Source organism: Pelobates fuscus, chromosome 11 (genome assembly GCF_036172605.1).
Source record: "Pelobates fuscus isolate aPelFus1 chromosome 11, aPelFus1.pri, whole genome shotgun sequence".
NCBI classification, from domain to species: Eukaryota; Metazoa; Chordata; class Amphibia; order Anura; family Pelobatidae; genus Pelobates; species Pelobates fuscus.
Genome location: NC_086327.1, coordinates 99,027,416 through 99,050,252, shown reverse-complemented (window position 1 = coordinate 99,050,252; position 22,837 = coordinate 99,027,416). Strand labels below are relative to the sequence as shown.

At 43.6% G+C, this 22,837-nt stretch overlaps 1 protein-coding gene across 2 annotated transcripts; it reads left to right on the top strand.

The window, feature by feature from the left end:
- Window positions 1-668: 668 nt before the first annotated feature.
- On the top strand, window positions 669-4,069 carry LOC134577391 (parathymosin-like). 2 transcript variants are annotated; one of them, XM_063436105.1, is made up of 5 exons: window positions 669-849; window positions 2,539-2,640; window positions 2,744-2,804; window positions 2,890-2,999; window positions 3,293-4,069. In XM_063436105.1, the coding sequence occupies exons 1-5, from the start codon at window positions 802-804 to the stop codon at window positions 3,371-3,373; spliced, it is 402 nt and encodes a 133-aa protein (XP_063292175.1). In that variant the 5' UTR covers window positions 669-801; the 3' UTR covers window positions 3,374-4,069. The 2 variants fall into 2 exon arrangements, with proteins under 2 accessions (XP_063292175.1, XP_063292176.1); XM_063436106.1 differs by having other exon boundaries at window positions 670-849; window positions 2,908-2,999.
- Window positions 4,070-22,837: the final 18,768 nt, after the last annotated feature.

Below are 22,837 nucleotides of genomic sequence, written 5' to 3'. Positions count from 1 at the left end.
CGCATAATTCAAAAGGAGACTGAACATCAAAGGAAACCTAGATCAGAACAGCTGGATTTCTACGTGGAGAACTCAAAACTCCCAAGAAATAAATGACAACCAAGTGCAAAATATGGCTTTGAGCCACATTATCCTGTGAAAAATCCTGACTGTAACAACCCACACATGGCAACACCGGAAACATTAGTTTTAAAACTCCTGGTTTCCCCAAGAAAACAAAAAGCAAGCCCCCCCCCCCCCCCCCCTGTGCAAAACCCAGCCTACTGGTCCAATAACACTCCTAGGCTAAAACCAATGGTAGCCCAGATCCTGGAAACAAGGACGGACGGCTGTACCAGCCACTAACAATCATCCATATAATGACAAAGAGGGGGTGGAGGGAGCTAGGTTTGTGCCTTTTGCAGCACCGACCAATAGACTCTCGTCAGCATCTGTGCAACCTCAGCATGCGCTATTAGCATATTAAAGGGCTGGCCATAGCGCTGCATCTTCAACCAATAACAACAAGGGAACCTTGGCAACAGTAGTGGGCGTGGCTTTGACTGATAATAGACAGGGTTCGGGACCAATGAGAAGCCACCAGGGCTGCCCTTTCAACCAGTAAGAAAGCTTGAAGAACTGTGCTCCCGCCCAGCAGTAGTTCGTATTTAATTCTCTGCTTGTGGTCCAGTTGTTTCATTCCTCTCCACACCGTCTGTCTGCCTCCTCCATCCTCCTGTGTATTATTCTCTCTCCCCTTCAGACCGTAAGCCCCTTTATTCCATTCTCCAGCTCTAGGAATCCTCTCTTTCTCTCACGAAGATGGCAGATGTCGTTGACACCACCAGCACCGAGGTCCCCGTTGCCAAGGTAATCGCGGCCCCCCCGCACGCTGGGTGCTATTGTTAGTGGCGGGTTTCTTTGTTGTCCTCGGTGAACACGCGGTCTGACGGATTTATCGGGGGAGCACTTGGGGACTCTGTGAGAACTTTCAATGGGGGGGTCCTGGCGATGTTGTGAGCTGCCCCCCTCCTTCCCCCGCGATATGTTAGTAATTACCGAGGCACCCGGTATTAGTCATTGTTATTGGTGTCTGCTGCAGGTTTACCTCAGGGGATGCGCGGTTCTCACTGTGTGATGTCCGCGGACCCGGTTATACCTGGAGGGGTCCTTTCTATGCTGCCTAGGACTCGCCTCACGTATCGCCCGCTCGGTCCATGTTCAGTCTGTAGCCGGGTCCGTGCGGAGATGCCGGGTCTATTGTAGTGAGTGAGCCGGCCGGGGCTCTGTCGGAGATACCTTACCGCGTCTGTATGTGTGGGTTTCGGTAGTTTAAAACCGTGTGGTGATATATCTCGCTGTGTCCGTATGTGTGGGATTCGCTATTCTCGATATCATGTGGTGATACATCTCGCCATGTCTGTTTCGGTAGTCTGATATCGTGTGGTGATACATCTCGCTATGTCTGTTTCGGTAGTCTGATATCGTGTGGTGATATATCTCGCTGTGTCTGTTTCGGTAGTCTGATATCGTGTGGTGATATATCTCGCTGTGTGTGTTTCGGTAGTCTGATATCGTGTGGTGATACATCCCGCTATGTCTGTTTTGGTAGTCTGGTATCGTGTGGTGATATATCTCGCTGTGTCTGTTTCGGTAGTCTGATATCGTGTGGTGATATATCTCGCTGTGTGTGTTTCGGTAGTCTGATATCGTGTGGTGATACATCCCGCTATGTCTGTTTTGGTAGTCTGATATCGTGTGGTGATACATCTCGCTGTGTCGTTATGTGTGGGGTTCGGTAGTCAGACTGTGTGTGGGGGATAAATCTCGCCGTGTCCCCTTTCCCCCCCTCCTCCCGGAGTCCTGCCACCTGCGCTGGCTGCCGTCCAAACCGAGCTATTTATTCTTTTCCTTCCTCCTGTGAAGCGCTCAGTTCAAACGCATCGGGGGAATCGGCGGGAAGGGGGCGCGCGCGAGCAGCCCATAGAAAGTGCGGGAGACTCTGGAGACAGCGCGAGCCGATGGGGGGGGGGGGAGAGTGGGCGCGCGGCCAGCTGCTAGTGCACGGCGGGAGGAAAGGGCGCGGGGACTTTCCTTTGTCCTTCGCGCGCTCGTCGCTAGCGGGAGCGCGCATGGCAGATGTTCGATGTGCGCCCGTTCACGCGCTTTAGTCAGCGATGTTTTTTTTTCCCCGACCTTATTACCCCAATCATTTCACAGAGTGGCTTATTATTCCTCCATAACCTTACTGTATTACTGAATGCTAATTAACACGATACTATAGAATAATATTACTTTATTCTTTTACTACAAATATTAATTTTTATCTCGTGTTTGTGTTCTTACGATGTGGATTGTTGTGTATATTAAAAACATTTATTATAAATTAAAAAAGTTTTTACAAATAAAAAGAGGCTACTGGAGACAATGCTTGTACACGTACACACACATACTAGTTATATAGAAATGACAAAAGCAAGCGTGTGTATTTGAATATATTACTATACACGTGCAACGATGTTATATTTGAATTTTCTTCTTTCTTTTTTTATATTTTAGGATCTTAAGGAAAAGAAAGAAGTTGTAGAAGAGAAAGTAGAAAAAGTAGAGAAAGCAGAGAAGGCTGAGAATGGAAAAGGAGATGCTCCATCTAATGGAACAGTACGTATTGCTTGTGGCTTATTAATAATCCTTTTCTGTAGCCTAGTTTACCCCATTCTTACAGGTGATTAGACCTACTAAAGCTCTTTTTTTTTTTCCAAAGGAGGAAAATGGTGCAGACCACAGTGAGGAAAACACAGAAGACCCTGAAGAGGAGGATGAAGGTATTTGAATGAAAAACAGCAATGCATTTTTTTTTCATTGTTACTTAATTCTCAGTTTCCTTAACCTAATGATTCTTTTTAATAGTAGAGGGTGAGGGAGAAGGAGAGGGTGAAGATGAAGAAGAGGAGGAGAAAGGTAAAGCAGAAGAGACTGAAAAAGATGACCATCCTGTAAAGCGCCCAGTAGAGGATGAGGTGAGTTAAGCTTACTGTAAATCTAACACAGATACACAGGGGTGATTTATCTCCTATGTTGACATTCTATTGGCATTATACTTATTAGCATTGCAAGTATTCGCCTATGTCACACATTGTACAATGGTTACCACCCATCTTAGACATTCTGAAATTCTCTCATGGGTCTTGATGATAGACGTTTTGTTTTCTTTTTTTTTTTAGCTGAGATATTAACAAGTACAGTATCTTTACATGATAGGATACATTTAAAACCCTGATCTGACAAAGTCAACGTGTTTCTTGTTTTTCAGGAGGAATCTGAAACAAAAACGGAAACTAAAAAGCAAAAAACAGAAAATGGAGAATCCACAGAAGTTAAAGAATCTGCCTAAATCCCTTTCCGGACATTTTATAGCTTAAGTGACATGGTTGACTTTAAATTGTAGAGAATGTGCTTTATATCTGTACATTTTACAGAACGACTTTTTATATAATGTAAAACCCACATGCACTAGAGACCTGTAACATCACAACAAGATAGCTAAGGTTTTTTTGTAAAATGTTATTTATTGGTGCTTGTTTGTACTGGTTTGACTGCTACAATAAAAGATCTTAACTTTTGTTTTATGGCGGTTTAGCTTTGCTTTTGTACATCTTTGAAACACAGGGCACTCATGCTAGTGCAGCCGTGTGTATTCTAAAGTAAAGCTACCTTCCTGTAATATAATGGTGTTAGGATAGGAAAGTTCATATGCAATGAAGGCCAAAGATGTGGGTCTTATTTAGCCAGGGAATAACCTTACCTGGGGCATTCTGTATAGATCTTTGGATTCAAATTTGTTGCTGTTGAGAATATAGTTGTGGTGCAGGCAAAGTTTGAAAATTGCAAGGTTCAATGTGTAAATTTCTCTATCTCTAATGTGCTGTCAAAGTGTGTTATTCTGCTGAAATTTTGAGGCATTGAGGGTTAGTCTCCATACCATTTTATGACTAGGTTATACAAACTATACCTCATTAGTTGATGCTCGAGCACTACTTTGTATATTCAGGTTAAGTACTATAAATAAATCTTTCTTTTATAAAAAAAATGACTAATTTTGTGCTTATTTCACCAATAACATATGCACTGCTTTTACATTTTCTTCTGTGACATTGCAAATGACGTCCTTAATATTTTTTATTTTATTATTATTCTCTATAAAACGTGAAAATCTTTGGTTATTTGCACAATGCATACATGTACATCATAGTGAGACATGTAGCTTCATATAAATTAACCACATCATTTTAAAATTGGCAGACCTATTGTCTGTTCTAGATGAACATTCACATTGAAATGCATGACATGTACTGCAGAGTATTTATTGCTGTTTGAGAGACGGAAAGGGTGGGCTTATGGAGCAAAATTCATAGAAAAAGGGCCAACTTAATAAAAGTCTCAAACTATAACTACATTGCACATAGCATGTGTGTGCCTGCAGCTATCTTGAAATCCAACCTGTTATAAAAAGTTACCAGCAGGAGTAAACACAAAGCATCTACAGTCTGTTATGCCGTAGATCTCTAACAAGTATATAGCGCCATAAATCAATCCAGTTTATTACCTTCAATAAAGTGGTAGGCATTTATTATTGAGCCACAATAGCTATCAAAAGATAAAGTGTTTTTTTTTTTTTCCTTGAAAATGTGAAGTGCATTTTAGCTGTGCAAGAAATAACTTGAGAATTTATGCGATGAGTATTTTGGAATTGTCTGCACAGAATGATCCATGTAGCTGCAGGCTTTAAAATAACGTGATAGCCTAAACCCTAATAAGGTCTGTTAATAAGAACCTGTCATCCACAAATTGTGTAGAATGACCTTTCACCTTGCAGGTACCTATTTATCCAATCTTTGCACATAAAAGTTACACATACATGAAGATTGCTTCCTCCTCTTTTCAAATAGGGTGTGGGTGCATGCTAGTTTAGGGATTTTGCTGCTTCACCTGAACACTTGGGTCCCCTGTTCTAAGATTGTAGTTAGTTAAAGGATCATTATAGGGTCATGAACACTAACATTTATTCCTGACCCTATAGTGCTAAACCCACCATATAGGTGGCTTGCCCCCTCTCCCCCTTAGCCTCCCAATAAAAGTTTAAAACTGGCCTTATTTGCAGAGCGGGTCTGCTGGTGCTGGCTCTCCGTCCCCTTAGTGACATCATCAAAATGGCCGATTGCATTGGATTGGCTCAAATCGGCACGGGGGGCAGGGCCAAATGCCGTTTTGGTCAATCAGGACCTCATAGAGATGCATTGACTCAATGCATCTCTATGAGGGAAAATTCAGCATCTTCACGCAGAGTGTGGGGACGCTGAACGGCAGGGCTGCTTACTGTGCAGCCCTGAGCCAGGAAGTCACTTGGAGGTGTCCCTATGGGCAATGTAAACACTGCCCTTTCTCTAAAAAGGCAGTGTTTACATGAAAATGCCTGATGGGAGCTATTGTACTCACCAGAACAACTACATTAAGCTGTAGTTGTTCTGGTGACTATAGTGTCCCTTTAAGTGACACAAAACTAATAACTGCCTGTACATTCACCTGTTTTTAGGTAGGGATGGGTTAAGTTCATGTAAAAGGTGCAGTTTGGGGCTCATATGAACAAATCATCAGTGTCAAATTCTGCAATTAATACATTGTGCTCTAACATACTCACAAAAAACACATGGATTTGGGCTTAAATATTTTGCCCCAAAAGATTATTCTTCCACACGTCTATAATAAAAATGCATTTCTACTTTGTTATGCAATACAATGCACAAAAGACCGAAGGACTGTTTTTTGGTATTATTGTGTGATGCAACACAGTATACAGTACGCACATTTATTTATCATGTTCAAAATTGATAAATGAGATAGAAGAATCTGCTTGGCTATGTAGAAGTATTCATTTTATTATCTTTTTAGGGCGTGGGGTTGATGATATTTATGCACACTACCTTTTGTATTTATTTATGAGTTAAAATCATGCCAGTCAGTAAGGTTTTTATGTTGGCTATTTCCCAATGTTGATTTTTTTTTTTCCTATGATGCTTGCTTAACTCTTTCTCAATATCCAATATGATAGTGATGCTAAAACATTAGAGCAGTAGTGTTACGTCTTGCCATAAACAATTGTGTGAGATGCATACAGATTTTCTGGTTTTCTTTAACAAGCCTAGGTGGTGCCTACATATTAAAATTCAAACTCACTACTGCCCCCTTGAGGCTGGACCCAATAACGTTGTTTTCTATGATTTGTAATTTAAATGCTAATTGCTTAAAGGGCCATTCTATGCACCATTGTGATTGCATTATTGTAAAAATGTGTCTAAAGCACTGTGCATCTACTCCTAATCCTGGGACTGGCGTAGACCTGCAGCAATTTGTAGAAATTACACAGCTTCAACTCAGAGCTGTCAATTAGGCAGCTGTTCATGTTGCCTGATGTAAATTTTGTTCAACTCTGTGTACCACGACTGGTCTACTAACCAGTGAAACAGCTATGGGTAAAATTATAGCAGCTGCAATATAAAAACAAAATACTTTTCAGTTTTTAGAATAATTTGTAACGAGTAATAGCTCAAACCTGATTGTCCTGATTATGGGATTGCCTCACATGTCTGGGTTTCTCAATAATTTTTCTGGCAGTTATAGATGCACTTCAGCTCACCCAATACAAAACTGCTTTACAAAACAATGTATTACATTTGTACAACGTATGTACAGCAGTACACCCATCTATAGATTTGGGGGGTAAGTTGCAGCGCCAAAAGAGACCTGACAATTTCAGCATTTAGGACTGTAGTCTTTCTCAGACTGATTTACTTGTTCTACATCTCTCCTTTTGGGCTCATCAGCCAAATCCATATTGAATTTACTACCGTTTGTTAATATTACCAGTAAAATATATATTTTTTCAAACACACATTGAGTTATTGATCTGAATTTCAGAAGCCTGGGTGCGAAATTTTTAAATATGCTATGACAGAATAACTTTTATTTATATGTCAATCTTTATTTTATTGAGACGAGATAAATCAATACAGAATGTAAAGCAGGAAGTTATGACATGGTACATATGGTATGGAGTAGACAGCGCCGGTACATAAACTCGTGCGTAGAACAGCCTCATTTTATATATTACAACAATAGTTAACTATGCAGAATAAACTCTAATAGTCGTAATGGCTGAGCAAGAATGGAAACACATCATAAGTATAACTGCGAAATCGTAACTCAGGTGCTTTCCTCTATTACAGATCAGGTAAAAGTAACCTGTGCATAAAGCAAATATTCAGCATAAATGAGAGACAGGGGTAGGGAATATTGTTGGCAGGCAATGTGTAGGTTGATATGTTCAGCCCACACTGAAACTCGGAAACAAGCAAAAGCAGCCTGGAGGCTTTACAGGATAGGGGCAGTGCATGGCATCCAGAGACAGGTAAGGGAGGAGAGGGGCAAGGGGGGGGGGGGGGAGAGGAACACTAAGGGGCAGGGAAGGGAGGAGAGATTAAAACTAAAAGACATGGATAGGATTACTAAGGGACAGGGGAGGGGAGAGGAACACTAAGGGAGAAGAGAAGGACATGGAGGGGAGAGGAACACTAAGGGACAGGGGAGGGGAGAAGAACACTAAGGGACAGGGGAGGGGAGAAGAACACTAAGGGACAGGGGAGGGGAGAAGAACACTAAGGGACAGGGGAGGGACTGGAGAGGAACACTAAGGTACAGGGAAGGGAGGGGAGAAGGACATGGAGGGGAGAGGAACACTAAGGGACAGGGAAGAGGCCCACTAATGGACAGGAAGGGGAGGGGAGAGAACAACTAATGGACATGGAGGAGAGAGGAACCCTAAGGGACATAGAGGGGAGAGTGGCACACAGGGGGACCTGAGTGGGGAGAAAGACACGCAGAGGGACATGAGGGGGGAGAAAGACACACAGATGGGCCTTGGGATGAGAAAGATGCATAGTGGGGTTGGGGATGAAAGCGACACACAGAAGGGCCTGGGGACGGAGATACAAAGAGGCTGGGGGTGAAAGAGACACAGAGGGGCTGGAGAAGCGGGAAAAGAGACACAGGGGTTGGGGGGAAAAAGATGGGCTGGTGGTGAAAGAGAAATACACAAAGGAGCTGAAAAGAGTAAAAGACATAAAGGGGCTGGGAGAGAAGGAGACACACAAAGGGTCTGGGGGGAGTAAGACACACAAAGGAGGATTGTAAGAGATACACAAAGGAGGTATAAGACACACAATGGGGAAAAGTGCACAGATTAGATCTTGCCCGCTTACCAAAGTAGATGAGTGTATTTATTTATATAATTTTTTTTACTGAGAGGGTAGTGGATGCATGCAATAGCCTTCTAGCTGAAGTGGTAGAGGTTAACACAGCAAAGGAGTTTAAGCATGCTGTCAGGGTACCTGAGGTCTCTACCTCTGGGAGAGGTAGAGACTTAGACGTCTATCCATCCGGACGGTCTGTTTCCCATGTTCCTCGCGGGTCCACCCGGTCACATAAACGCCGGCCGCGAGGGAGTCACTTCCTTTTGTAGCATGACGTCCGGAAGTCGACGTCATGACGCCAACCCGGAACGACCTGTCACTCAATTGTTTGGAGACTAATCAGGACTCGTCGGAGGCGTGTCTACCCTTCTGAGCCAGGGTATTTAACAGTGCTTCTCTCATTTGCTCATTGCCCTGTCGTGGTTCTAGCCTGCCTAGTCACACAGTGCTCTGGTATTTTCAGTTATCCCTTTGGTTCCGACCCGGCTTGTTTGACTTACTCTGTTTACCTCTGTTATCCTTGACCCGGCTTGTTCCTCGCTTACCTGTCCTCTCGTTCCCTCGACCTCGGCTTGTCTCTGACCATTCTCTATATTCTCCGTACGTTAGTCCGGCCATTCTAAGGTCCGGTATACGTATCCTGTACCTGTTTGTACTCTGCGTGTTGGATCCCTGTCCCGATCCTGACATTACGACAGGGCCAATGGATCCTGCAAGTACAAACAGTCAGCTTGGTCCCTCTGATCCTAGGTTCGAAGCCATGGAACACAGAATGGATCAAATGGCCCTAGCGCTACAGGCGTTATTATCTCGTGCCAATAATCCACCAGAGGAGACACGTACTACTTCTATCTCCCCTGTAAGTTCTGGCCTAGAGGTAGCCACTGTAGGTGCCTCCTCCCGCATTACCCCACCAGTACGTTATGGTGGTTCACCTGAGAAGTGTCGTGGTTTTTTAAACCAGATTAGTATCCACTTTGAATTGCAACCTCGTTCCTATCCTACAGATAGGGCAAAGGTTGGATTTATTATCACCTTACTCATTGAGAAAGCTCTGAGATGGGCCAACCCACTATGGGAGAACGATAACCCGTTAGTATATAATTATAATGCCTTTGTAGCTGCCTTTAGAAGAACTTTTGACCCCCCTGGTAGAAAGGTCAATGCAGCCAGATTACTGTTGCACCTGAGACAGGAGAACCGAACACTTGTGGATTATGCACTAGAGTTCAGGTCTCTGGCGTCAGAAGTTAAGTGGAATGAGCAGGCTTATATAGATGTATTTTTGAACGGGCTATCAGACGTAATCCTTGATGAGGTTGCTACTAGAGAACTCCCTGAAAATTTGGAGGATTTAATTTCGTTCATTTCTCGTATTGATGAGCGTTTAAGAGAGAGACAAAACACTCGAGAGAGGAACCTTAGACCTTCCTTTAAATTAGCTCCCGCATTTCAAAGTCCTGATTCCACTACCTCACTGTTTCCTGAACCTATGCAGATAGGCAATACTCGCCTCTCAGAAGAAGAGAGACAGTACAGGAGAAGAGAGGGATTATGCATGTATTGTGGAGTCAGAGGTCACTTACGCCTGAATTGTCCTAATCGCTCGGGAAACACTCGCACCTAAGTTTCTCTAGAGGACAGGCCTTGGGTGTTTCTATTTTGTCCTCTACTCATAATTATAAAGATCACAGGCTTCTGCTACCAGTTTCTTTAACTTGGGAGAAGGGAGTACTAAAGACTATGGCTTTGATAGATTCCGGAGCTGCTGAGAATTTTATCGACCAAGCCTTTGCTACTAAACACACTATCCCATCCCAGTTAAGGGATACACCCTTGGCCGTTGAGGCCATAGATGGTAGACCTTTACTTGAGCCTGTTATCTCCCATGAGACCATACCCGTTAACTTAACTGTTGGTATCTTACACGAGGAAAAGTTATCACTTATGCTCATTTCGTCCCCTTCTGTCCCCATAGTCCTGGGGTACCCTTGGTTAAAAAGACATAACCCTATTATCGATTGGGAGTTAGGGGAGATACTCTCATGGGGTCAGGGCTGCCAGGAGAGGTGTTTACGCAGGGTTTCTCCATTGGCTGTAATAAACACACCAGGTACTTCCACTCAGTCTACAGAGAGACAGATACCGTCTCTCTACCAGGACTTAAAAGCAGTATTCGACAAGAAGAATGCTGATACCTTACCTCCACACAGGTCATTTGATTGTAAAATTAAGCTTCTACCTGGTACTATGCCTCCGAGGGGCAATGTATATCCTCTATCCACTCAGGAGAACTCAGTTCTAGAGGAATATATTCGTGAGAATCTAGAAAAAGGATTCATTAGGAGATCCTCTTCTCCCGCCGGGGCTGGTTTTTTTTTCGTTAAAAAGAAGGATGGTACTCTCAGACCTTGTATTGATTACCGAGGTTTGAATAAGATAACCATCAGAAATGCCTATCCGATTCCTTTGATTACCGAGCTGTTTGATCGTTTAAAGGGCTCTAAAATTTTCACCAAGTTAGATCTCAGAGGGGCGTATAACTTGGTGAGAATCCAGCATGGACACGAGTGGATGACAGCGTTCAATACCCGTTATGGTCACTATGAATACACGGTTATGCCATTTGGTCTTTGTAATGCTCCGGCAGTATTTCAGGATTTGATTAATGAAGTTCTTAGGGAGTTTCAACATGATTGTGTTATTGTATACCTGGATGACATACTTATACACTCTAGGGACATTGAGACCCACCACAGACAAGTCAGAAAGGTATTGCACAAACTTCTGCAACATGGCTTATACTGTAAATTGGAGAAATGCAGTTTTGACCAGTCTCAGATAGACTTTCTTGGTTACGTGATTTCTGGGGAAGGCTTTAAGATGGATCCTGACAAACTCCAATCTATTTTAGATTGGCCATTGCCTAAGGGACTCAAGGCGATTCAGAGGTTTATTGGTTTCTCTAATTATTATAGGCGCTTTATTAAGGGATACTCTTCTATTATTGCGCCTATTACCAATATGACCAAACAAGGGGCTGATACTAAGACCTGGTCTACTGAGGTCCTTGTTGCTTTCAAGACTCTCAAAGAACTTTTTGCTTCTGCCCCAATTTTAGTCCATCCTGATACGACTCTGCCGTTCCTACTCGAGGTCGATGCCTCTGAGACGGGAGTAGGTGCTGTTCTGTCACAAAGGTTAGGGGTGGACAAACCGTTACACCCTTGTGGTTTTTTCTCTAAGAAACTATCTGGCCCTGAAAGCAGATATGACATCGGTGACAGGGAACTGTTAGCGGTCATTATGGCTCTAAAGGAGTGGAGACATTTATTAGAAGGGACCTTACATCCTGTTACGATTCTAACGGACCACAAGAACTTGTCCTATATTGGGGAGGCTAAGCGCCTATCCGCCAGGCAAGCTCGCTGGTCCTTATTCCTGACTCACTTCAATTATGTGCTTACTTATAGACCTGGTTCTAAGAACTCTAAAGCCGATGCTTTATCTCGCCAATATGAACCGTCCACTATAGCTGAGCCAGTTCTTTCCTCGATAGTTCCTAAATGTAATATCATCGCTAACACGAATCTCAGGATTCATTCTCCGTTGCTTGCTGAGATCATGAAGTTACAACATCTAGCTCCTAAACAGACTCCTGGGGATAGACACTTCGTTCCTCCTGCTCTCCAACTGGAAGTGTTACGGTGTTTCCACAACAGCAAGGTAGCTGGGCATCCTGGCATTCGCAAGACGTATGCTTTAATCTCCAAAGATTTCTGGTGGCCTGCTTTACGTAAGGATGTTAAGGATTTCATCGGTACGTGTGAGGTCTGTACTGTCAGGGTACCTGAGGCCTCTACCTCTAAGGGAGGTAGAGACTTGGTGGTGTATCCGTCCAGGCGAGCTGTTTCCTCCGTTCCTCGCGGTTCATCCAGTCACTTAAACACCGGCCGCGAGGAATCCACGTCCTTTTCTAGCAGGACGCTCAATACGTGACGTCATGACGCTAGCACGAGCAATCTGTCACTCAACTGTCCGATATCCAATCGGTACTTGTCAGAGGCGTGATTTCCATCCAGAGCCAGGGTATTTAAGCTTACTCCTTACTTCAGCTCATTGCCCTGTCGTGGTTCTAGCTTGTCTAGTCACTCAGTGCTCTGGTATTCTAGTTTACTCTATTTGGTTTTGACTCGGCTTGTTGTACTACCCTGCTTCTCTGTTCTCCCTTGACCCGGCTTGTCTCTCGCTTATCTGTCTTCCCGTTCCCTCGACCTCGGCTTGTCTCTGACTATTCTCTATTACTCTCGGTACGTTAGTCCGGCCATTCTAAGGCCCGGTATACGTACCTTTCCACTCTTTGTACTCTGCGTGTTGGATCCCTGTCCCGATCCTGACATTACGACAGGGCCAATGGATCCTGCAGGTACAAACAGTCAGCTTGGTTCTTCGGATCCCAGGTTTGACGCCATGGAACATAGGATGGATCAGATGGCTTTGGCACTACAGGCACTTTTGTCTCGTGCTAGTAATCCACCTGAGGAGACACGTACTCCTTCTATCTCTCCTGCAGTCTCAGGTCTAGAGGTAGCCACTGTAGGTGCTTCTTCCCGTATTACCCCACCAGTACGTTATGGCGGGTCACCGGAGAAGTGTCGTGGCTTTCTAAACCAGATTAGCATCCATTTCGAACTACAACCCCGCTCTTATCCTACAGATAGAGCAAAGGTTGGATTTATTATTACTCTGCTCATTGAAAAAGCTTTGAGATGGGCCAATCCTTTATGGGAGAATGATAATCCACTCGTCTATAATTATAATGCCTTTGTAGCTGCGTTTAGAAGAACTTTTGACCCTCCTGGCAGAAAGGTCAATGCAGCTAGATTAATGTTGCGCCTTAAACAGGACAATCGAACACTTGTGGATTATGCACTAGAGTTCAGATCCTTGGCGGCAGAAGTTAAGTGGAACGAACAGGCTTATATAGATGTGTTTCTGAATGGGTTATCAGATGTAATTCTTGACGAGGTCGCTACTAGAGAACTCCCTGAAAATTTGGAGGATTTAATTTCTTTTATATCTCGTATTGATGAACGCTTAAGAGAGAGGCAGAACACTCGAGATAGGACCCGTAGACCCTCCTTTAAACTAGCGCCTACCTTTCAAATCTCTGAGTTCGAAGACTTACGTATTCCTGAACCTATGCAGATAGGCAGTACTCATCTCACTGAAAGGGAGAGACAGTACAGGAGAAGGGAGGGTTTATGTATGTATTGTGGAGTCAGGGGTCATTTACGCCTAAATTGTCCCAATCGTTCGGGAAACGCTCGCACCTAAGTTCCTCTAGAGGACAGGCCTTGGGTGTTTCTACTTTGTCCTCTATTCACAACTACAAGGAGCTCAGGCTTGTGTTACCCGTTTCTTTAGAGTGGGAGAAGGGAGTAGTTAAGACTATGGCACTAATCGATTCTGGAGCTGCTGAGAGCTTTATAGATCAGGGTTTTGCTGCCAAGCATTCTATTCCATCCCAGTTAAAAGAGACACCTCTGGCTGTTGAGGCCATCGATGGTAGACCGTTACTTGAGCCTGTTATTTTTCATGAGACCATACCGATTAACTTGACTGTTGGCATCTTGCATAAAGAGGATATATCCTTGATGCTCATTTCTTCTCCGTCTATTCCCATAGTTCTGGGGTACTCCTGGCTGAGGAGACACAACCCTATTATTAATTGGGAATCAGGGGAGATAGTTTCGTGGGGAGAGAATTGTCAAGAAAAATGCTTGCGGAAGGTCTTACCTCTTGGATTAACTAATACATCGAATACCTCTGACAATCCTACAGAGACACAAATTCCGTCTCAGTATCTAGATTTAAAGGCAGTATTTGACAAAAAGAAAGCCGATACCTTACCCCCACACAGGCCCTTTGATTGCAAAATTAACCTACTCCCTGGTACCATGCCTCCCAGAGGTCATGTATACCCATTATCTATAAAGGAGAACTCAGTCCTAGAGGAATATATTCACGAAAATTTAGACAAGGGATTCATCAGGAGGTCCTCCTCCCCTGCCGGGGCTGGATTTTTTTTTGTTAAAAAGAAAGATGGTTCTTTGAGACCTTGTATTGATTATCGAGGTTTGAATAAGATAACCATTAAAAATGCCTACCCGATTCCCTTGATCACCGAACTCTTCGATCGTTTGAAGGGCTCTACAATTTTCACCAAGTTAGACCTCAGAGGGGCATATAACTTGGTGAGAATCCAGCAGGGACATGAGTGGATGACGGCATTCAATATTCGATATGGCCACTATGAATATACTGTCATGCCTTTTGGGCTATGCAATGCGCCAGCAGTATTCCAAGATCTGATCAATGAGGTTCTTAGGGAATTTCAGCAAGAGTGCGTCATTGTATACCTAGATGATATACTCATTCATTCTAGTGACATTGAGATTCATCACAAACAAGTCAGGAGGGTTTTGCACAAGCTTCTCCAGCATGGCTTGTACTGCAAGTTGGAGAAATGTAGCTTTGATCAAACCCAGGTAACCTTTCTCGGCTATGTGATCTCTGGGGAGGGATTTAAGATGGATCCGGATAAGCTCCAATCCATTCTAGAGTGGCCTTTACCCACAGGTCTTAAAGCCATACAGAGATTTATTGGTTTTTCCAATTATTATAGGCGCTTTATTAAGGGCTACTCTTCCATTATTGCACCCATCACTAACATGACCAAACAGGGGGCTGACACTAAGAATTGGACTACTGAAGCTCTCCTTGCGTTCAAGACTCTCAAGGAGCTTTTCGCTTCCGCTCCAATTTTAGTTCACCCTGACACTTCTCTGCCATTTTTGCTCGAGGTAGACGCATCAGAGACTGGTTTAGGTGCTGTTCTATCTCAAAGGTTGGGTGTTGATAAACCATTACATCCATGTGGATTTTTCTCTAAAAAATTGACCGGTACTGAAAGCAGGTATGACATTGGTGACAGAGAATTACTAGCGGTTATCAAGGCTTTGAAAGAATGGAGACATTTATTGGAAGGTACATTACATCCTGTTACCATCCTGACAGACCACAAAAACTTGTCCTATATCGGAGAGGCCAAGCGTCTGTCCTCCAGGCAGGCTCGTTGGTCGTTGTTTCTTACCCATTTCAATTACGTTCTGACTTACAGACCTGGGTCAAAGAATTCCAAAGCCGATGCGCTATCCCGCCAATATGAACCCTCTGCTTCAGTTGAACCACTTTTGTCTTCCATTGTACCCAAATGCAATATTATTGCTAATACCAGTCTCAAAATTCATTCCCCGCTACTTGACCAGATCTTGAAGTCACAACATCTAGCTCCCGGAAACACTCCTGAGGGAAGAAACTTTGTTCCCCCTGAACTTCAACTGGAGCTCTTACAATGTTTTCATGAAAGTAAAATAGCTGGTCATCCTGGTATTCGCAAGACGTACTCTCTGATATCCAAGGATTTCTGGTGGCCTTCACTTCGTAAGGATATTGAGGAGTTCGTCGCAGCTTGTGAGACTTGTGCCAAGACTAAACTATCTCATGCATCCCCATGTGGCCTGTTACACCCCTTGGACATTCCTGAGAAACCTTGGTCCTGTTTGTCCATTGACTTTATCGTTGATTTGCCTGCTTCCAAAAGACAGACTGTTATTCTCACGGTGGTGGATAGATTTACCAAGATGGCCCATTTCGTGCCATTACCTAAACTTCCGACTTCTCCTGAATTGGCGGAGATTTTTGCGAGAGAAGTTTTTCGTCTACATGGGATCCCTTCAGAGATTGTTTCTGATAGAGGTTCTCAATTTGTCTCACGTTTCTGGAGATCCTTTTGTTCTCAAATGGGCATCAAATTGAACTTTTCCTCTGCCTATCACCCTCAGTCTAACGGAGCTGCTGAACGTACTAATCAAAAGATCGAACAGTATCTGCGTTGCTTTGTTTCCGAACACCAGGACGATTGGGTCGGTCTGATTCCTTGGGCGGAGTTTGCACACAATAACCTTGTTTGCGATTCAACTCGCTCTAGCCCTTTCTTCATGAATTATGGCTTTCATCCTTCGATTTTTCCTTCGGTTTCCTCTTCTCAGGGGATACCGTCGGTTGATGATCATGTCGCCAACCTGAAGAAATTATGGGATCAGACTCGACAAATTCTATTACATAGTTCCTCGCTGTTCAAGAAACACGCTGACAAACATAGAAGAGCGGCTCCTGTTTTTGTTCCTGGGGATAGGGTATGGTTGAGTACTAAGAATATTCGCCTAAAAGTTCCGTCCATGAAATTTGCTCCTCGTTACATAGGTCCTTACAGGATTCTCACTCGTATCAATCCGGTTGCGTATCGCCTTGCTCTGCCACCTGCCTTACGCATTCCTAACTCTTTTCATGTCTCCTTGTTGAAACCCCTCATTTGCAACAAATTCTCCTCTAAGGTCCCCTCGCCTCGTCCTGTTCAGGTGGAGGGTCGGGAGGAGTACGAGGTCAACTCCATCATTGACTCCAGAATTTCAAGGGGAAAATTGCAATATCTGGTCAACTGGAAGGGATATGGTCCTGAGGAGAGGAGTTGGGTACCTCAGGAGGATGTCCATGCTTCTCGCCTTCGCAGAGCATTTCACCTTCGCTTCCCATCTCGCCCCGGTTCATTCCGCCCGGTGGGCGTATCTGAGAGGGGGGGTACTGTCAGGGTACCTGAGGCCTCTACCTCTAAGGGAGGTAGAGACTTGGTGGTGTATCCGTCCAGGCGAGCTGTTTCCTCCGTTCCTCGCGGTTCATCCAGTCACTTAAACACCGGCCGCGAGGAATCCACGTCCTTTTCTAGCAGGACGCTCAATACGTGACGTCATGACGCTAGCACGAGCAATCTGTCACTCAACTGTCCGATATCCAATCGGTACTTGTCAGAGGCGTGATTTCCATCCAGAGCCAGGGTATTTAAGCTTACTCCTTACTTCAGCTCATTGCCCTGTCGTGGTTCTAGCTTGTCTAGTCACTCAGTGCTCTGGTATTCTAGTTTACTCTATTTGGTTTTGACTCGGCTTGTTGTACTACCCTGCTTCTCTGTTCTCCCTTGACCCGGCTTGTCTCTCGCTTATCTGTCTTCCCGTTCCCTCGACCTCGGCTTGTCTCTGACTATTCTCTATTACTCTCGGTACGTTAGTCCGGCCATTCTAAGGCCCGGTATACGTACCTTTCCACTCTTTGTACTCTGCGTGTTGGATCCCTGTCCCGATCCTGACATGTACTAAGACTAAGCAACCTCATACGCTCCCATGTGGATTTTTGCATCCCTTAGAGGTTCCAGAGAAGCCATGGTCCTGTTTGGCTATGGACTTCATTGTCGATTTACCTATCTCTAAAAAACAAACTGTTATCCTCACCGTGGTTGACAGATTCACCAAGATGGCTCACTTCGTTCCTCTGCCTAAACTCCCGTCTTCCCCCGAATTGGCAGAGATATTCGCAAGGGAGATTTTTCGTTTACATGGGATACCCTCCCAAATTGTGTCTGACAGAGGTTCCCAATTTGTTTCCCGTTTTTGGAGGTCCTTCTGCTCTCAACTGGGTATCAATTTGAATTTCTCTTCTGCCTATCATCCTCAGTCTAACGGAGCTGCTGAACGCACCAACCAAAAGATTGAACAATATTTACGTTGTTTTGTTTCTGAACACCAGGACGATTGGGTTGGTTTGATTCCTTGGGCGGAGTTTGCACACAACAATCTCGTTTGTGATTCTACTCATTCAAGCCCCTTCTTCATGAATTATGGCTTTCATCCATCTATTCTTCCCTCGGCTTCTCCTTCCCAAGGGTTACCGTCGGTTGATGTTCATGTTGCCAATTTGAGGAAGTTGTGGGATCAGACTCGACAAATTCTTCTGCACAATTCTATGCTGGTTAAGAAACACGCTGATAAACGTAGAAGGGCGGCTCCGGTGTTTGTTCCAGGTGATAGAGTATGGTTGAGTACAAGAAACATTCGTTTAAAAGTACCTTCCATGAAGTTCGCTCCTCGTTATATTGGACCTTACAGGGTGCTGACTCGAATTAACCCAGTTGCGAATCGTCTAGCTCTTCCATCTGCCTTACGCATCCCTAACTCATTTCATGTTTCATTGCTGAAACCACTAGTCTGTAACAGATTTTCCTCCACGGTCTCCTCCCCTCGCCCTGTTCAGGTGGAGGGTCAGGAGGAGTATGAGGTTAACGCTATCATCGATTCTCGAATCTCCCGGGGGAGAGTACAATATCTGGTCGATTGGAAGGGATATGGTCCTGAGGAGAGGAGTTGGGTGCCTCAAGAGGATGTTCATGCTCCTCGTCTCCGCAGGGCGTTTCACTTCCGCTTCCCATCTCGTCCCGGTTCATTCCGCCCGGTGGGCGTATCTGAGAGGGGGGGTACTGTCAGGGTACCTGAGGTCTCTACCTCTGGGAGAGGTAGAGACTTAGACGTCTATCCATCCGGACGGTCTGTTTCCCATGTTCCTCGCGGTCCACCCGGTCACATAAACGCCGGCCGCGAGGGAGTCACTTCCTTTTGTAGCATGACGTCCGGAAGTCGACGTCATGACGCCAACCCGGAACGACCTGTCACTCAATTGTTTGGAGACTAATCAGGACTCGTCGGAGGCATGTCTACCCTTCTGAGCCAGGGTATTTAACAGTGCTTCTCTCATTTGCTCATTGCCCTGTCGTGGTTCTAGCCTGCCTAGTCACACAGTGCTCTGGTATTTTCAGTTATCCCTTTGGTTCCGACCCGGCTTGTTTGACTTACTCTGTTTACCTCTGTTATCCTTGACCCGGCTTGTTCCTCGCTTACCTGTCCTCTCGTTCCCTCGACCTCGGCTTGTCTCTGACCATTCTCTATATTCTCCGTACGTTAATCCGGCCATTCTAAGGTCCGGTATACATATCCTGTACCTGTTTGTACTCTGCGTGTTGGATCCCTGTCCCGATCCTGACACATGCGTGGGATAGGCATAAGGCTATCCTAACTATAAGATAAGGCCAGGGACTAATGAAAGTATTTAGAAAATTGGGCAGACTAGACTGGCCGAATGGTTCTTATCTGCCGTCACATTCTATGTTTCTATGAATGCACATTTTTAGAAAATATTTCACCAGGGTGGCATCGGCACTAAGGGTCTTGTTAGAGCCATGGGGAGTACATGGATAGGACCACCATGTGATAATTAAGCTAATACAAATTAAAGTTAAGTAAAGATTACTCAATTCTTTTCAGCACTGAGACTCTGCCTCCAAAGACATCAGCATACCTGCTGCTGTCTTCCATGATATTGCAAAAATGGAAAAGGGAACTGCACTTAATTTGCATAAAGTAAAGGGTGCTTAACTGGACCATGGACCAGCACTAGCCCAAGAGAAATAGATACCAGTAGCAGAAAAAGGGATCCAGGCACTCCAATGACTTCAGGCACGTTTATCGGAACATGTGGGACACTGCAACGTTTCTACCGCAGATAGCGTCTTTGTCAAGGTTGGCGACAACGCTGTCTGGGGTAGAAATGTTGCGGTGTCCAACATGTTCCAATAAACGTGCCTGAAGACCTTGGAGTGCCTGGATTCTCTTTCTGATACTGGTCTTTCATTAAATTGTCCAATTGAATGCTTCTCTATGAGAAGCATTGGTGGACAAGATATACATGCGCATCCAAACGCTGTGCTCCTCCGATCAAATGCTACTACGAGTAAGCATTTGATTGCAGGACTAAGTTTGACTTGGCATTTAGATGAAGTGGTCTGAGAGACTTTAGTGGTCCTTTAAAATTAAATGTTTTACTGTCGTCACTAAACATTTATATCCAGCATACGTTTATTTAGGGTTATTTTTTATAATTCATGACAATTTACAGTTTAGTGAATATTCCTATTGGTCTTTTCTTGAAAAGAATTCTGAAATAATCAGCTCAATTAAATGTATCCTTGAAGGTCCCTTTAACGAAGCACTCCAGGCACCATAACAACTACAGCCTTCTGTAGTGGTTGTGGGTCCGTTATTGCTCTGGCTCCCTACCAAAGGAATTTTCAAACCATTTTGGACCTGTCTGAAATATTTTGACTATTCACTCACAGCGGACTGTAGTGTAATACTGTATTTAGTTTAAAAGTGTTAAATATAATAGAGTTGTACGAACAGAGCTCCACATACTTGTTTTAGGTTATTTTTTTTTTTGTCACTTCTGTAGAAGACTTGGGCAAAAAATTGTTCCGGCCCATCCAGACTGAACAAATGTCCAAGATTTACATCATGGATGTGGATTAAAGGCATTTGATATGTCTCGATTGGCTAGTGTTCAACTATAATCACACAGGATATACAAAAAATGGGGCGACAATGGTGTGACAATAGTTACCACTCAGATGATGAATCAATATATAAAAGGAAAAGTATTTTATTAACAACAAATAATCTTATAAATTAGTTAAAATCACACTCACAAAAGACATAGCTCAGCGGCAACCATAAGAGCTGTTCCCCGAAAGGATTTATACAGCCTTTACCTCCATCAGAGGAACTTTTATGGACCCCCAAGTATAAATTGGACATCTAAGAAAGTGAGACTGTTTGTGTCATGAGGTACCATAGGCTACACCAGGGATCTTAGCCCATTTAGTGGCTTGCAAGCTCTTTTGCTCAATTTATGAGTATTTCTAATTGTGCTATGTCTTTTGTGAGTGTGATTTTAACTATTTTACAAGACTATTTGTTGTTAATAAATTACTATACTATGATTATATTCTTTTCATTTCCTTTTATATATGGATTCATCATCTGAGTGGTAACTATTGTCACACCATTGTGATTGTGGTGCCCTATTTTATGTATATCCTGTGTGATTATACTTGAACACTTTTGTATTGGGTGATTTGGGGAGTAATCCCTATATAGAGGCTTGCCTGCATGTTTGTCGCACCACTTTCCGCCTACCTGTTCTGTTTTACTCGATTGGCTAGAACAAATATTTGCACCAGTCTAATCTGTAGTAAGAAAACTTTGCAAGTCTTATCACATGATCACGGGTCATTATAATTATTATTGTTATTAATTTGGCGCCAATTTATTCCACAGCACTTTACAATATTTCAGTGGGGGATTTTAGTAACAAATAAGACAAACTAAAATAGATATTGACAGGAACGATAGATTGGTGAGGATCCTGCTCGAACGAGTTTACAATGTCGAGTTAGAATTAATTTGACGCGAAAAAAAATAAAATACAAACTGCAAATTTTTAGTCCTCAGAATAGTCATGCATAATCTGAGGTTTAAGAGACTGAATTGTGTTTTAGTATTGCCCTTCCTCTAAAATAGAGCCTAGAGCCAAACAAGTAAGGCTGGGTAATCCAAGAAGACTGATCTATCATCTCAGTTCTGTCTTTGAAAAATCTTTTGTTTCTCTCACTTGGGAGTCTGCTTCAGGCAACTCTTCCTCTTTAGGGAGGCAATAGACACTCCTTCATCATAAAAAAAAACCTTGGTACTGAGCTATTTACTGTAGTGGAGCAGATGTTTAATTGAACTCTGGACTTTTTTTAACATGGTAATGGGGATATAAAGAGTACTTTTTTCTCATCAACATGTTAATGATATGTGCATTGTAATGCTTGTCCAGTTAGTATGTTACTTTAATTAATGTTAAATCTTCATGTTAAGTACTTTTGACTTAAAAAACAGTCATTCATTCATTCATGCATGGAAGTAAGAATTCTACTAAGAAATACAAATCTGAAATTTTCTTTACATTTTGAAACAAATAATTTTTCACCTTTTTTTCACAGAAACAAAAACAAACAAACATGGTATGCAATGTAAAACTCGTATTTGTATCCATGTGTCCTGAAGTCTTGAATTACTGTTCTATTTTTAATTGGAATCCACTGCTTTTAAAGCAGCGCGGTCAGCCCCCCCTGCAAAGTGAGTATTTCATAAAGATAAAATCTCACCTCCAAAGGGACACCACTAGTGGATAGGTGGGGTGCTCAGCCCAATAGAAATCTATAGACTTGGAATCCAGACCAGATTTCTATTTGGCTGAGTATCCCACCTATACACTATCATTTCCCCTTTAGAGGTGATCACAGACAAGCATGCATTGAGGAGTCCCTGGAAGTAGTGTAAGCTGTAAGCATTGCTACTTGGCATGCATGCCCCGGTGGAACTGAATCCCCATATTTGTTTGCTAAGATAGGTGATTTTGAGTAGCCTTGTAAAATGTCAAACTTTATTTTTTTTGTGTGTGCACGTGGCTCCTTTAGCTGTATTCTGGAGAATATACCAATCAGAGGCTTCTCATTTAGAACCCTCTGTGCTTGAGCAGCGAGTGCAGAGTCACGCAATGATGGCTTTGCTGACCTTCTCTAAGAGCTGTAGCGGACCTCGTGGAGAAGGGGGGAAGGCAGCGGGATCTAGCACAGTGTGCTGTCCACTTCAGTTAGTTCTGTGGGAAGAGGAATAAAACCTCCCTGGTTGTCTGAGTGACAGCCAGGGAGGCGTTTCTACCAA